The sequence below is a fragment of the Heterodontus francisci genome, chromosome 2 (genome assembly GCF_036365525.1).
Source record: "Heterodontus francisci isolate sHetFra1 chromosome 2, sHetFra1.hap1, whole genome shotgun sequence".
In the NCBI taxonomy this organism is placed as follows: domain Eukaryota; kingdom Metazoa; phylum Chordata; class Chondrichthyes; order Heterodontiformes; family Heterodontidae; genus Heterodontus; species Heterodontus francisci.
In genome coordinates, this window is record NC_090372.1 from 8784966 (window position 1) to 8802469 (window position 17504).

The 17504-nt window shown below is 46.9% G+C and overlaps 1 protein-coding gene across 7 annotated transcripts in view; it reads left to right on the forward strand.

The window, feature by feature from the left end:
* nek11 (NIMA-related kinase 11) overlaps positions 1-17504 on the forward strand; it is a 268705-nt gene that overhangs the window by 123774 nt on the left and 127427 nt on the right. For all 7 annotated transcript variants that reach the window (XM_068054185.1, XM_068054195.1, XM_068054212.1 and 4 more), the window contains one exon: positions 17183-17302. In XM_068054185.1, coding sequence (XP_067910286.1) covers positions 17183-17302 — 120 coding nt within the window. The remainder of the gene's footprint in view (positions 1-17182; positions 17303-17504) is intronic.

Consider the following 17504-nt stretch of genomic DNA (forward strand, 5'->3'; position numbering starts at 1 on the left):
GATTAGCATTTCCTGGGTTCCTGAAGTTGCCTGGTTAAACAGTTCTACCAGGCTGAGGTTTTGAGTGGAGTTGGCGTTGAGACCAGCTGCTTATTGAAACTCACCAATTAAAAAAAAAGTTAATGAATGCCCTTCATTACCTTTTAATTATAATATTTGCTGGAGCTATGTTTAAAAATATTTAATTTTCTTAGTCTCGCTCTTTTACCAATGAGGTCAACAGATTTTCCGCGGTTTGAAATGCAGGGGAATTTTTTAAAATTCTGAATTCAGCGACTAATTATTTTTGGCGACAGTAAGAAAATATGCCATTCTTTGGAATTGTTTTGTGGTCCAGATTTTGAGGTGTCGTATTTTTAGACCCTGCAGGCTTGTACACTTCATTGACAGTTGAGAGCGGTGTGGTGTAATCTTTACAGAATTATATTGAAACAATATATTATATTGATACCGTGGAATCTCCCTGCTCAGCATAGTGGGGAAAGTCTTTGCTCGAGTCGCTCTGAACAGGCTCCAGAAGCTGGCCGAGCGCGTCTACCCTGAGGCACAGTGTGGCTTTCGTGCAGAGAGATCGACTATTGACATGCTGTTCTCCCTTCGTCAGATACAGGAGAAATGCCGTGAACAACAGATGCCCCTCTACATTGCTTTCATTGATCTCACCAAAGCCTTTGACCTCGTCAGCAGACGTGGTCTCTTCAGACTACTAGAAAAGATCGGATGTCCACCAAAGCTACTAAGTATCATCACCTCATTCCATGACAATATGAAAGGCACAATTCAATATGGTGGCTCCTCATCAGAGCCCTTTCCTATCCTGAGTGGTGTGAAACAGGGCTGTGTTCTCGCACCCACACTTTTTGGGATTTTCTTCTCCCTGCTGCTTTCACATGCGTTCAAATCCTCTGAAGAAGGAATTTTCCTCCACACAAGATCAGGGGGCAGGTTGTTCAACCTTGCCCGTCTAAGAGCGAAGTCCAAAGTACGGAAAGTCCTCATCAGAGAACTCCTCTTTGCTGACGATGCTGCTTTAACATCTCACACTGAAGAATGCCTGCAGAGTCTCATCGACAGGTTTGCGTCTGCCTGCAATGAATTTGGCCTAACCATCAGCCTCAAGAAAACGAACATCATGGGGCAGGATGTCAGAAATGCTCCATCCATCAATATTGGCGACCACGCTCTGGAAGTGGTTCAAGAGTTCACCTACCTAGGCTCAACTATCACCAGTAACCTGTCTCTAGATGCAGAAATCAACAAGCGCATGGGTAAGGCTTCCACTGCTATGTTCAGACTGGCCAAGAGAGTGTGGGAAAATGGCGCACTGACACGGAACACAAAAGTCCGAGTGTATCAGGCCTGTGTCCTCAGTACCTTGCTCTACGGCAGCGAGGCCTGGACAACGTATGCCAGCCAAGAGCGACGTCTCAATTCATTCCATCTTCGCTGCCTTCGGAGAATACTTGGCATCAGGTGGCAGGACTATATCTCCAACACAGAAGTCCTTCAAGCGGCCAACATCCCCAGCTTATACACACTACTGAGTCAGCGGCGCTTGAGATGGCTTGGCCATGTGAGCCGCATGGAAGATGGCAGGATCCCCAAAGACACATTGTACAGCGAGCTCGCCACTGGTATCAGACCCACCGGCCGTCCATGTCTCCGTTATAAAGACGTCTGCAAACGCGACATGAAATCGTGTGACATTGATCACAAGTCGTGGGAGTCAGTTGCCAGCATTCGCCAGAGCTGGCGGGCAGCCATAAAGACAGGGCTAAATTGTGGCGAGTCGAAGAGACTTAGTAGTTGGCAGGAAAAAAGACAGAGGCGCAAGGGGAGAGCCAACTGTGCAACAGCCCCAACAAACAAATTTCTCTGCAGCACCTGTGGAAGAGCCTGTCACTCCAGAATTGGCCTTTATAGCCACTCCAGGCGCTGCTTCACAAACCACTGACCACCTCCAGGCGCGTATCCATTGTCTCTCGAGATAAGGAGGCCCAAAAGAAAGAAGAAGAAGAATTGAAACAACTGAAGCCCTACAGGTGACAAATCAGTCACTGTGTTCCACTGCTTGCTAACACATGGAAGAAGAAAGTTAGGCAAGCGTATCAGTCAAAAAAAGAAAACAAACAAAACAGCTGCTTGTCGAACCTGATTACTTGCTGCACACTTTCGAATCAAAGTGGATTGATACCTCAAGTGGTACTGTCTGATATCACGCAAAAGGACATTTGGTTGTCTGCATAAAGTTCACTGTACTTCAGAAGCAGTTTGTTCTCTGAACTGCTTTGAGGCGGCTACAGAAAAAGGCAAACGGAGCGACAGGAATCGAAACAGATGCTCTGAGGAGAAGGAAAGCATCACTTAAACTGCAGTGAGTTTGTGTGTGTGAATCTGTGTCTGCCCGAGTGTGTATCTGAGTGAGTCGGTGTGTGTGTGCGTGAGTGCGACTGTCTGCGTCTGTGTCAGTGTGTGACTGTGTCTGCATCTGTGTCAGTGTGTGACTGTGTCTGTGTCAGTGTGTGACTGTGTCTATGTCTGTGTCAGCGTGTGACTGTGTCTGCATCTGTGTCAGTGTGTGACTATGTCTGTGTCAGCGTGTGACTGTGTCTGCATCTGTGTCAGTGTGTGACTGTGTCTATGTCTGTGTCAGCGTGTGTCTGTGTCTGTGTCAGTGTGTGACTGTGTCTATGCCAGTGTCAGTGGGCTGGATTTTGCCACAGAGGCAGAGGCGGGTTAGATGGTGGGTGAGCTGGTGAGCTTGCGCTTCTGCACAGTGCACCGGTTGCCCAATGTGTTGCCGCCTCCATGCGATTTTTCCCGAGGTGTCTTCTCGGGGAGGATGCCCACCTGCCCAGTAGCGGTGGGCAGGCAATTAGGGTCAGTAACCAGGCCCTCGAGAGGCCGTTTGAGACAGCTTTGCGATTTTGTCAGAGGCGCACGGGGCCCACGCTGTGTCAGCACCTTGTTCAAGCAGGTGAGGCGGCTGCACAGCAGGAAGCCCTTGATTAAAGCGGCAGATATTAAATCCTCGGTATAAAAGGGGGAAAATCAGCAAACAGGAGCTCATGCACAGATACTGAGTAGTCCTGGTGTGAGCAGAGCACTAGGATTGGGAATGCTGACTGAGAGGGTGGGTCTTGGAGAACAGCTCATTCTGCAAGGTGCAAGGGAAATGGCAGCTGAGGTCCTAGTGACCGAGGCTGTAGCTGAATACGGGGGCCATCTACTCAGAGGTGGACTGGAGCAATGCGAAGGAGCAGCGGCCCCAGCAATGAAGGCAGTCGCCTGGTGCACGTGGATACAGAGGTGTTGGTCGAGGAGCTGGATGGGTCAGAAGACGATTCCCACAGAATCAAGTGTACCACCAGGGGTTGCCCTTCAAGGTTTTCCTGTATCATTATGGTCTGCTGTGTTCTGCATAACATGGTCATTCAGAGAGGAGTGGACCTGGAGGAGGTCCATGGGGAAGAGTGCGCTGCCTTGTCATCGCCGGAAGATTTTGATGAGGACCGGCTGGAGGCACGTCAAGACCGCCCAGAGATCAGACTCACCCAGCAACACATTGACCGGGATGGCAGGGAAGCCTGGAACGCCCTGATCCAGGAACACTTCTCCTGAGGATGGCAGATTCTCCAATAGAAGCATCTACTTCAGAAATCCAGTTTGTATGTAGTGACCCCTCTCCAGAATCCAACCTCACATCCACTTCTCGTGCTTCAGCGCTCATTGATGCAGCAAGTCTCCTGCAAGCACACATTGCCACGTGACACTCTCAGACCTCACACAGAGACAGGACTTCATGATGAGAATGCAATTTCCCAGGACAAAAGATATGAGACGTGTTAGCCTTCACCCACAGCCCTTTTGCTCATATTAAAGTGCATGCAATGAACAAAAGGTTTGTTATCTACATGCAGGTGAAAGTCAATCTGATACTACCATTGCTTCTCTTCTCTCTTGAGAGCTCCTATGTGGTGCTCCCCCTGTGGCTGGAGCAGATTCAGAGAAAGGCTGCTCGAGTGGGTGTCCTGGCGGCTGACATGCCAGTGGCACTCTTCCTCAGGGCGTGCATGATGGCACCGTGACAGGCTCTGCCAGCTGCATTTGTGCAGGGCCAGCCTCAGTCATGGGGGTGTGAGGCTTATCGTGCCTCTCAGTCAGAGGGGTGGAGGGGTCGGCTTCAGAAGACGGGGTCCGTTGGGTAGAGACACCATCTACAGTATCCCTTGCTGCCTCAGCCCTTTCATAGCCCAGCTGCACCTCCACATTTACCAGGTGCGAGAGATTGGGGGTGCAAGCATCCATGCACCATCACTGCAACGGACCAGTCAATGCTGCAGAATGCATCGTACAATCTGTCCATGCCAGTTCGATGTTCCTGCATCCATTCAGCAGACTGCCACATATGACTCTCCATTAATGCGGCCTCTCTTTCAATGGATGGACTCATGCAGTCATATGCCTGACATATTGCAGGGATCATTTCATGAATGGACTCCTCCATGTCCTTTGCAAGGGACCACACTGGCTCAGGAAACTCTGACAGATGTCCACACATCACCCATTTCTGCTCCACAGGCACTCGCTTTGCATATGGCCCCCGAGGCTCAGCATTTCTGGCCTGGTAAGCATCAGCTGAAGCTGACCTCTGTCCTCCGATGGGAACTGCCCACAGTGGCTTCTGCCTCCACCTCCTGCTCCAGCTCATGTGTCATGATGCTCACCTTGTGCCACCTGTTCTAAAAGTCGCCTGACGTCGCCCCGAGGTGCGTGCATCTGCGCTGTTGGAGGGTGCATTTGACTCCTGTGACAGTTGTTCGTCAGAGTACAAGTCATCCTCAGAGGTAGTTGCAGCCTCCACACGCGACTGCTGCTGATCCTCTGCCACTGGCCCTGCATAAGAGAGAAAACATCAGTCACTCGACCTCCTTCATCTCAGCAGATGAGTGATCAGACATCCTTCAACACATCATGTATCATCTACTGGAAACGACTGCACATAGCTGGAAGCTGCTTCAAAGTGCATTCATGGATCTTTCAATAACCTTGCACTCTCCCTCTGCCACACACCAATCTCGCCATCGCTGACTGCCTGCACTGTGGCCATTCATCCAAGGTCAAGGACCTCCTCCTCAACGGGCATCAATATTGCCAGGTTGACCACTCCACCCTCTAAACGACTCCTCTCACAGACATTGTGTGATCTTATCTTCATCCTCGCATTGTAGGAAAAATCAGCTACAGCTTCCTTTCCCATCTGACCATCATGATCCATAGTCAGAAGTGATAATCTCATCTTTGCACTGGCCTAAGGCGTGCATTACCATCTTCCCAAGCTTACACAGCTTTGATCCCTTCCCTCAGGTGAGGGTTGGCACTGGGCACACATCTCCTCAGTGTTCCAATGCACTGCCCGCCTTGAGGCCCTCTTGCTCAAAGATGTGCCATCCCTTTAAGACCCTCATGGCTGGCAGCTTGGCTTTGCATCTTACTCACCTTGCCTGATCTCAGAAGCTCGTTGAAGCCCTTCCTGCATTGGACCCAGGTCCTGCTAATCTCACTGCGGCTGCTGACGTCTCTGGTAATCTTCAGCCATTCCTCCCTAGTTTGCCTGGGAGACCTCTTCCTGCCGCTCTCCGGAAATTAAATGTTCCTCCTTCCTCGGACTGCCTCTAGCATGACCTCCAGGGCACGACAGACTGCCATGTTACAGTCCATAGAGCCTGTTCCCTCAGGGTGACACTTTCTGCTGTCAGGCATCCTTTAAATGGGGCCCGCCACTTCCAGCTCCCGCCTCCTGATTGCGCACGCCGTTCGTAATTGGACAGATATTGCGAAGTTGATCCACTAATTGGTCACCTCCCACAAAATGCTGATGGTCTGTGCGCTCCAACCGCCAGTGGGGTCGGGATTCAGAAATGGTTCCAACATCAGGGTGCCGATGATCTCAGCAAAATCCAGCCTGGTAAGTCTGTCTGCGTGCGTCAGTGTGTGTGTCAGCGTGTCTGTGTGTGTGTCAGTCTGAGAGTGTGTGTCAGAGATTATGGCTGGAATTTTGCGCCGCCCCAGCAGGTCGGATGGTGGCGTGCAGGTGGCGTAAAATTGAGCGGCAGGCTCCGGGAGGCCTAACTGCCCCGATTCCGCCTCCGACCAAGTTTACAGAGGTCCGGTGGGGGTGGGGGCGTGAGAAGCGGCCCGCCTGCCCGAGGCCAATCAAGACGTTTAAGTGGCCACTTAACGGCCACTTAAGGGCCCTCGCCCACCTCAACGGGTATTTTACCCATGGCAAGCGGGGGTGCTGGGGATGTGAAAGGCCGCCCAGCTATAGCTGCCGGCCTTTCCGCACCCCGTGCGGGGGCCTGGCAATCAGGCAAAGGGTGCCCGATTGAGGGCCGCTCCCGCCTCCCAACCCAACCCCGGGATCCAAGACGCCCCGCCCCTCCCCCCAAATGACCACCCTAGCCTCACCAGGGCATGACCGATTCCCCTGGTGAGGCAACCCAAACTTACCTTCAGTCCCGGCTCCTTGGTCTCCTCCTCGGTCGGCTGGGCTGCAGTCCCAGCAGTGGCCACCGCTCCTGGTGGTGCTGCTGAGACTAAGAGCTGCCGGCCCACTGATTGGCCGGCAGCTCACTGAGGCGGGACCTCCTCCGTCAAGTGGGTGGAAGTCCCGCCTCGGGCTAATTAAAGCCTGGGGATCCCTAAAATACGGAATGGATCCCCAGGCTGGGCGGAAGCGGGTTCGGCACCGACATTTACGTCGGAGTCCGGCTCCCGTCCGCCCAGCGTAAAATTCCGGCCTGTGACTGTATGAGAGGACGGACCTGCGCAATGGTGAATAGCAGAGATGCATTTAAGGGGTACATGAGGGACAAAGGAATAGAAGGTCATGCTGATGGGGTTTGATATAGAGGTGTGGGTGGAAACTCATGTGGAGTGTAAAGACTGGCACAGACCAGTTGGGTCGAATGGTTTTGATCTAGTGTATTGCCAGTTTATCAAGGTGTGTAGTGACCCTCAAACAACCACTTGTATTAAACAATTATTGTAGAGCTTCACTAATAAATTGATCATTCATGTGTATATTTCTAAGTAATAATTAAATAGAGCGAAATACCAGATAGAATTCTGAAATAGTCACATCTCAAATCATTGTGACAATTTCATTCTGGCACTTTGCTGTTCTTAATTGGACTGAGAAATTCATATTGCAAGAGCTATACCATGAATCTCTAAATATAAATCATCATAAAACTAATTCAAAACAAATGTAGTCAGAGCAAGAGGTGTCGACATTTAGAGAGTAGCTAATAATTACAAACTAGAATATGATTTATGTAAAATTTACAATCATGAAGAAATAAGAAGCAACTGTGGGTGTGAACTGGCTTGGCAATTAAGAGCAGAATTGACAACATGTTAATTGGAGGGAATGCATATTATAATCACAAGCTGTTGAATTGAATTTGCATAAATAATTACCACATAAATCACAGTTGACTACGAATGGTTTGAAGTCATATTCCAAGAACATATACGTTGATGAACTGAGATTACCCGAGCATAAATTAATGTGTTTGTTCCCTGCCACCTTGCTCCAATCAATTCGCTATTATCAGTCTGCGGTTGACTTTATTTTTTCATATCCTGTGGTTTTTGGATGGAATTCTTTGATTTCCCACTCACTTACTCACTCACTCACTCACTCACTCACTGTCTTGGTCCTAATGGAAATACTGTTTAGCCAATCGGAAACTAGTATCCATACTAGCTCCTCCGAGCTCTAGACAGTTGAGGAAGGTACTCCAGTGGCAACTGGAACATCATTAGCCTCTGCACCAACAACAGCAGACTCTTAGCAACAATAACTGGGAACTTCTGATCAGTTTAAAAGAGATAAGAAATAGCTGTCAGCCATTCAATTGGGTGGATCTCAAAAGTTTTTATAAATCATGAGAACAAAGCTCCAGAGATTTGTCATAAACTCACTTTTGCAACAGGGATGACAAGAAACCAATTGGGAAGGGGAACCTGAGCTGACATTCCTAGCTGTAATGCAGAGGTTCTGAAGTCAATCTTAGCAACTTGTGAAAGCCTGCCGAGATCAACTGACTTTAGACAGACCAGGAATTATATCTGAAAAAGTGTGTGAGCATTGACATTGGATGAGGACAAAAGTGAACGTGGTTTCAAGGCCCCCAAGGGTACTAGCCTATCATGGATAACTATCTGTGCTCACACAGGAAGGATGTCCATCAGGGCAACATTGGAGAGTGACCATTGCCCATGCAACTCTATGGCAGTAGGATCAATGGTGGAGGAGGGGCAGAGAATTTGGCAAACGAAACACACAAGAGAATTTGTATTCTCAGGAATTTATTTGTTATTTTCCATTTATAGTTATTTCAAATCAAATTTTCTGTCCTCCTTCCCAATGATTTATGAGATATATGCGATTAGTCTGGGGAAACAATAAAAACACCCATTATGAACTGGACATGTATAGTATAGTAATGAATGTCGCATAAGGTTTTATGCATGTATAGAGGATCTCAAAATTGTGATTTAACTCAGCTGTGTTTGTGCTTTAATCACTCCTCTGTCTATTATTCTAGCACAAACATGAAGAATATTAGCTTAGAATGTTAGAGTTAATTACAATAGCAAGCACAAATCAACATTGCCTTGGAGCTTCTGAGTTTGTTCGTGGCTGGACCACTGAACTGGCTTTGGTGACCTCCAACATTCATTCTGTCAGTTAACTATGTCTACTAAGCAATTACTTGCATGCTCATTATCTAATTGTTAAACCTGCTAATTATGATTGTCAAGTTAATGATGAAATGTGAGGTCATGACTTTATTGTTTAACTTTTTTCTGTGACCATTTGGCAAGAATGGGTTAATTTATTCACTCAGCAGCTTGTGGTATCCTAATGGGAGGTTGGGTCATGTAAATGATAAAATAATGTCAACTGGTTGATTCAAGATGTGAGCTAAATATAGGGGTCATTTTCTCTTAGGCATGGACTGAGTGTTAAACCTCAGGCAGTTCCTTGATTAAGGAGTTAAGTTTAGTTTTTAGATACAGCACTGAAACAGGCCCTTCGGCCCACCGAGTCTGTGCCAACCATCAACCACCCATTTATACTAATCCTACACTAAATTCCATATTCCTACCACATCCCCACCTGTCCCTATATTTCCCTACCACCTACCTATACTGACCACTGACCACCTCCAGGCGCGTATCCATTGTCTCTCGAGATAAGGAGGCCCAAAAGAAGAAGAAAAAAGAACCTATACTAGGGGCAATTGCTAATGGCCAATTTACCTATCAACCTGCAAGTCTTTTGACATGTGGGAGGAAACCGGAGCACCCGGAGGAAACCCACGCAGACACAGGGAGAACTTGCAAACTCCACACAGGCAGTACCCAGAATTGAACCCGGGTCGCTGGAGCTGTGAGGCTGTGGTGCTAACCACTGCGCAACTGGGCTTAAGGATTCATCAGGTTCCCTTAATAAATATTCTTTTAGGGATACCGATCCCTGTATTCTTCATTGTTGGTGGCAAAAACACTCTCTATGAACAGACCAAGTTCTGTTATGATCCAAAGCCTCCATCCTTATGAGTCATGTATGGGTTAGCGTTATCATGAATATAGGAACTGGAGGAGACCTTCCGCTCCTTGAGCATGTTCTACCATTCAATGAGATCATGATTGATCTGTAGCCTAGGGCAGCACAGTGGCGCAGTGGTTAGCACCGCAGTCTCACAGCTCCAGCGACCCGGGTTCAATTCTGGGTACTGCCTGTGTGGAGTTTGCAAGTTCTCCCTGTGTCTGCGTGGGTTTCCTCCGGGTGCTCCAGTTTCCTCCCACAAGCCAAAAGACTTGCAGGTTGGTAGGTAAATTGGCCATTATAAATTGTCACTACTATAGGTAGGTGGTAGGGAAATATAGGGACAGGTGGGGATGTTTGGTAGGAATATGGGATTAGTGTAGGATTAGTATAAATGGGTGGTTGATGGTCGGCACAGACTCGGTGGGCCGAAGGGCCTGTTTCAGTGCTGTATCTCTAATCTAACTCCATATTCTCGCCTTTACCCCATATCCCTTAATACCTTTGGCTAATAAAAATCTATCAATCTCAGATTTAAAATTAACAATTGACCCAGTATCAACTGCCATTTGTGGAAGAGAATTCCAAATTTCTATAATCCCTTGCGCATAGAAGTATTTCTTAACTTTGCTCCTGGAAGGTCTGGCTCTGATGTTTAGGCTACATCCCGTAGTCTTAGAATAAAAACAGAACATACTGGAAATACCCATTGTTGCATTTGATTGTTCACTGATTGATTGCTCTGTAAGACTATGCTGTTAGTCAACCCTGGAAGGGGTGTGGTTCCTTGCACATGTTCACTTATCGGAGTACTAACAGTGTATTGAGTAGTCTTACACAGCACAGAGCAATCAATCACTGAACAATCAAACACAATATACAGTAGGTGAGGCAGCATGAGAGGGAATGAGTTAATGCTTCAGGTCAATGAGCTTTCAACAGAACTGGAAAAACTTAGAGAATGTAATGGGTTTTAAGGAAGTAATGAGGCAAACAAAGTGGGGGCAGGATGGGAAGAGGAGGCAAGAACAAAGGGAAGGTCTGCGACAGGGTGCAAGGTAGGAGAGATTAAATGACAAAAGGGATGATGGTGCAAGGCGAAAGGGGATGGTAATGGGACAAGTGAAGAAACAAAAGTTAGGTCTAGAAGTGGTGTAAATGGGAAAAACAAAATCACCAATAGCTGCAGTCCAAAAAAATGGGAACTTTGGTAATGTTCCGAAATTGTTGAACTCAGTATTGAGTCCGGAAGGTTCCAAAGCGCCTAATTGAACGATGAAGTGCTGTTCCTTGAGCTTCATGGGAAACGTGTAAAAGGCTGAGGTCAGTGTGAGAGTGGGGCAGAGAATTAAAATGACAGGCGACTGGAAGCTCGAGGTCATGTTTGTGGACTGAAGGGAAGTGTTTCACATAGCGATCGCCCAATCTGCATTTGATCTCCCCAGTGTAGAGGAAACCATATTCTGAGCAGTGAGTACAGTATACTAAATTGTAAGAAGTGCAAGTAAATCATTGTTTCACCTGGAAGGGGTGTTTGGAGTCCTGGAAAGAGAGGTGGTTAAAAGGGCAAGTGTTGCATCTCTTGCGCTTGTACAGGAAGGAGCCATGAGAAGGGGAGGGAGTGATTGCTGAGTAGACCCGGGTGTTGTGGAGGGAATGCTGTAAAGGGAAGGGAAGATGTGTTCGGTGGTGGCATCATGCTGGAGGTGCCAGAAATGGCAGATGATGATTTGTTGAAGGTGGAGGCTGGTGGGGTGGAAGGTGAGGGCAAGGGGAACCCTATCGTGGGTTTGGGAGGGAGGGGAAGGGGTGAGAGCAGATGTGCAGAAATGGTTAAGGAAAAAGGAAGACATATCGGAAACATTGGTATGATTCCCCAGCCTGCAGAAATAGTTTCTCTCTATGTACGATATCAGTTCCCCTTAATATCTTGAAAACTTTGATCAAATCTCCCCTTAATCTATTAAATTCCAGCGACTACAATCCTGGTTTGTGTAATCTCTTCTGATTTAACCCTTGGAGTCCAGCTATCATTCTAGTAAATCCATGGTGCATTCCCTCCAAGGCAAATATATCCTTCCTAAGATATGGTGCCCAGAACGAAACACTCAGATATGGTCTAACCAATGTTTTGTATAGCTCCAGCATGGCTTCTACCCTCTTGTATTCTAGTCCTCTGGATATAAAGGCCAGCATTACAGTCGCCTTTCTGATTACATTTTGTACCTGTTCGTGACAGTTTGATGATTTATCTACACAGACCTCTAAATCTCTTTGGACTTTCACTGCTTCTGCTTCCACCCTTTAGAAAGTACCCTGTTCTATCCTTTTAAGGTCCAAAGTCCATGACCTCACTCATATTTGTCTACATTGAAATCTATTTGCCACAATTTTGCCCATTTACTTAATCCATCGATATCTCTTTGTAATTTTATGCACCCATCTACACAGCTTACAATGCCACCTATCTTTGTGTTATTGGCAAGTTTGGGTATGTGGTTTTCTATCCCATCATCTGAGTCATTAATGAACACGGTGAATAGTTAAGGCCCCAACACAAATCCTTGTGGAACACCATTAGTCACATCCTGGAACTCCCTTCCTAACAGCACTGTGGGTGTACGTATACCACATGGACTGCAGTGGTTCAAGAAGGCAGCTCACCACTACCTTCTCAAGGGCAATTAGTGATGGGTAATAAATGCTGACCTTGCCAGAAGAGCCCACATCCTTTGAACAAATAAAAAATAAGACTTCCAGAATGATGCGCCATTGTAATGTTACATTGCATTATCTTAAATTTGCCCCATTTAAAAAACCTTGCTTACCAATTTTAACCCTGACTGGCTGAGAGTGTGCTGGAGGCAGATTCAATTGTGCCTTTCAAAAGGGAATTGGATAAGCACCTGAAGAGAGAGAATTTGCAGGGCTATGGGGTAAAGGCATGGAAGTGGGACTAGCTGAGTTGCTCTTGCAGAGAGCCAGCATGGACTCAATGGGCTGAATGGCCTCCTTCAGTGCTGTACGCATTCTATGATTTTATGAAATCCTGCCAATTAGAATACCTGCCCATTATCCCTACTCTCTGTCTCCAGCTGTTCAGCCAATTCACTTGCCTTCAATTCCATGAGCTTCAACTTTGGCTAACAGTTTCTTATAAGGGACATTATCAAATTCTTTTTGGAAGTCCATATAACTAACATTCATAGACATTTTCCTGTCCACTTCTTCAGTCACCTCTTCAAAAAATGCAATTAGATTTGTCAGGCATGACCTACCCTTTACAAATCCATGCTGGCTCTCTCGGTTCAGCTGAAAACCTCCAAGGTGTTCAGTCATTCTATCCTTAATTATAGGCTCTAGCAATTTCCCAACAACAGGTGTTGGGCTAACTGGTCTATAATTCCTGGTTTCCCTCTCTTACCTTTCTTAAATAGTGGAGAGACATGTGCAATTTTCCAATCTAAAGGAACGGATTAATGCCTAAAAGTCACCCCTAATTGCAAGATAAATTTACTGGAGATCAAATGGGATGGCTGTCTCCTCCTCCTGCCTCTTTCAAGGAGAAAATATCTTGCTGTCAGACCAAATACACATAGGCTAAAACTACTAGTTAGCTTTACTTACAGATTACTTAAATTACAAAAGCCTAAAGATACAGCAATATAATCAATGAATTTAATAGTAACACATAGGGTATGGGGTTGAGTTTCTTCAGGGCTGCCCCCCGCTTCATCAATGTCGACCTGGATCTAATACTGAAGGTCGTGAGGGAGAGGAGGGAGGTCCTCATCCCGGATGGTAGCAGGAAAAGGCCACCTTGTCATGCAGCAGGGCCACCTCTCCCTGCTCCCATCTCCCTCCCCCTCCAATTCCTCCTCCTCTCGCTCCTCCCCAGTGAGCTGTCTCCTTTCAGGGATTCATTGTCCTCAAGGTCCATACCTCTCTGGAGAGCCATGTTATGGAGAGCACAGCAGACCAACACAATGACCGAGACCCTTGCAGGAGGGACTGGTGGGCACTCCCTGACTGGTCCAGGCACTGGAATCGCATCTTCAGAAGCCCGATGGTCGGATCAGTGGTCATCCTGCTAAGTAGGTGGCATTAGTTGTATCACCTCAGTGCCTCTGTCTGGGGCTCCCATTGAGAGGATTCCCTTCAAGGGATAACCCTTGTCCCCTAGGATCCATCCATACACTTTGGGGGTTAGAGTGAAGATCTGAGGCAGCCTCGACTGGCAGAGGATGAAGAAGTCATGGTAGCTGCCAAAAAAGCAAGTGCACACATGGAGGAAGCTCTTGTCTTGGTCACAGACTGGTTGGATGTTGAGGGAGTGGAAGCCCTTCCTGTTGATGGATCCCATTGGCCGGTCGCTGGGCGTCCTGATGGCCACATGGATGAAATTGATGATGCCCTACACCAGGGGGAATTCAGCGATGCTGGCGAAACCCACTGCCCTCTGTCTCTGCGAGGCTGTGTCTGTTGTTACATGAATGTGCTGTCCAGCTCTGCAAAGAGGGCATCAGTGACCAGCGAGATGCAGTGATGTGCAGTCATTTGCGAGATGCCACTAAGGTCCGCAGCTGATCCTTGGAAGGAGCCAGAAGTGTAGAAGGTCAGGGCCACAGTGACCTTTGATGGCCACTGGCAGGGCATGGCGACCAGTGCTGCGAGGTGAGAGGTCTTCGGCAACAGGGACACAGATGTGTGTGACCATCTGCCTGGAGAGTTGCAGTCTCCTGTGGCACTCCTGGTAGTTCCGTCTTCAAGGGTAGTCCCTGTGTTGATGGCATGGCCATTGCCTTCTTGCCCCTCTTTCCTCTGTCGTGCTCATGTATTCATGCCTGGGATTCTGCATATCCTGCGGAGGGTGTTGCTTCTCATCGCCACTGAGCCCAAAATCTGACAGTTGTGCCCCCATTGCCAGCTGCAGCCTTCCTTTTGGACAGGTGGCCACCCAATTGTAATTGGCTTCCTTGTCCCCTGCCCTTCCACTGCGATGCTAGGGAGTGACGACACATTCAACTCCTAAGCAATGAGTGCCTCCTCTTCCCGTTATCTGCATAGCACCAGGGCACCTCTATACCAAGTGCCATGTCCCTGTTATGCCCTGCTGGCCCTCTTATGGGGCTGGGATGATGCCCTGGGGCAGGCAGGACTGAATCCCCATGCTGTACTCACCTCCCTTCAGTAGATCTGCAACAGACACCTGCTGAAACCCGTGCACCCCCTTCAAAATTCCACCCTCCACCTCCAACAAGCTCTGAACAAGCGTTTTACATACTTTAGTTAGCCTCAATAGGGAGGAGAGCAGGATGGCGCCGAAATATTTGGGCCCCCATTCCCAACCTTGTGGTGGCCTGTAAAATCCAGGCCATTGTGTAGGTTCTAGGTATCTAACCGCGTAGAATTAAATTTTCATTGAGATCAGTTATCTGGACTCAGTTCCAGATGGATCAAGCTGCCCTGGTTCTGTAGACAATTTGAAGCAATTTTACCCTAACTCTCCAGTTGGAAGACCCATGGGATTGGGTGGAATGCACCCAACCGGTATTACTCTTTGACTTCAATCGGAGAAGTCGGACAAGGTTGCCCCCAATCCTGTTAATTTCACAACAGGTGGGATGAGTTAAAATTGCCCCCAGTTGGATAGGGTGTACCATCTGCATTCCACCTGATCCTCTGGGTTTCACACGTACCGAGTTAGGGTAAAATCTCCCCAGTTTGTTACTCATCTTTCATTTGGTAATGGAAGACAACTTCCACAAAACTCCAATTATTTAAGAACAGTAATAAGTAGGACATAAATGTCTCTACTTTGTTACTGGGAGCACACAGCTGTAGCCTTGCTCACTCTGCCTCTCCAAGGAAAGTAAAATCAAAAGATTGTTTGCAAATGATGTGTTTTTAATTGACGGTGTGGGTGACAGAACTGCACAATTAAAATCTCTACTGTCAGCTAAACCAGTTGAAACATAGCAACTTCATTACTACTGAATGGAGCAAACCCTCTTTAGGTAGTTAGTTGTCATTAAGAGGAACTGGGAAAGGACTGTTAGCCTAGTCAGACCAGAGTGCACATCTTTTTTCCCCTAACTGAACACTGCATTATACCTTAGTTTAATTTACATTCTCACAACTGAAAGCCCATGTCGCACCTGGGACTATGTTTCTGACCTTAAAAACTGACACTGGTATGAAAATGCCAAAAGAAATAGAATTAGTAGCTGGTTCATGTCCGACACAGACACAAATAATGAAACTAGGTGACATCTTTGTACATTGCAATCTATATTTCAGTATAACAGCTGCACTGAACTGTTCAGTTTCCTTCGAAACTGATTTTTTTTCTTTTTGAAAATCTAACAATGCATTCAGACATTGGTAATATGACTGTTCAAGGTGCTTTGTAGTGAAATGGAGCAGCTGATTAAAGCAAGGAGGCAGAGCTGAAATATTTGTTATTACTGTTGGCTTAGTAATGCAGGTTTTTGCCATCCAATAATGACTGTCAACTCAAGATACCAGGCCCATTATTTTGATTAATTTATCTTCTGACTCCATTGGAGAACATTCTACTCCTGCTAATTTGTTCCTCCAATGTTTGTTATCCCACCTCTGTTGAAGGGGTATGTTGTCACAGGTACCGTCAACTCTCTCAAATGTAGCCATTCATCATACATAAGCTTTGGCGATTTGGTTTGAGAAGCTATTTTATCATGGGTGTCAGCCATGGCTCAGTGGGTCACACTGTCACCTTTAAGGTGGAAGGTTGCAGAGTAAAGCCCCACTCCTAGACTTGGGCACAAAATCCAGGCTGACACTTGAGTGCAGTACTGAATGGGTGCCAGACTGTCGAAGGTGCCATCTTTTGATGAGATGTTAAAATCTTTTTTTTTGGACACTAAGAGAATAAAGGGATATGGGATGAGGGGGAGGAGAGTGGAGTTGAGGTAGGAGATCAGCCATGATCTTATTGAATGGTAGAGCAGGCTCGAGGGACGGTACGGCCTATTTCTGCTTATATTTCTTGTGTTCTTAAACCGAGTTTTCCCTGGTGTCCTGGCCAATATTTATCCCTCAATCAACATCATAAAAACAGATTATCTGGTCATTATCACATGTTTGTGGGAGCTTGCTGTGCACAAATTGGCTGCCACGTTTCCTGTATTGCAAGAGTGACTACACTTCAAAAGCACTTCATTGGCTGTCAAGCACTTTTGGGACATCCTGAGGTTGTGAAAGGCGCTATATAAATGCAAGTCTTTTTTCTTTTTTCCACGGCAGCATTAAAACTGAATTTAGATCTGGTCTTTACCCATAAAATCGCGTTATCAGTAAGAATTGTCAAAAAGTGATCAAAAGATGGAAACTGTGGCGGATTGTGTTGTCTCTTCCTAAGCTCCGTTACAATGCTCTTAATGTTGGCTTGTCTGAATTTAACTAATGCAGTGGAAGAATTTCCTGGTTTGTGTGACTGAGTGTTGTGTGTTACGTTGAGCAATCGCGGGCAGCCTGCAACATGACTCATTTTACTGTTCTGCATTTTCTTCTCAGACAGAAGAAAATTCATCTGCAGACACTACGTGAGCAGTCTGAAGTACAGAAAATGACACCCCGAGAGAGAATGAGACTCCGAAAATTGCAAAGCGCAGACGAGAAAGCCAGGAAACTGAAGTACGTGCAAAACAGGCTCGAGGGGCTAATTCGCCTACTCCTGTACCTTTGTTCATTTAGTATAGTAGAGTACAGTCATTTCAGCGCTTTGCTATTTTAGTTATTCCTTTTTGTGCCCTGGTCAACCTGACTATGTCAACAATAACTTGTATTAATATAGAGCCTTTAACATAATAAAACATCCCAAGGCACGTAAGAGGAG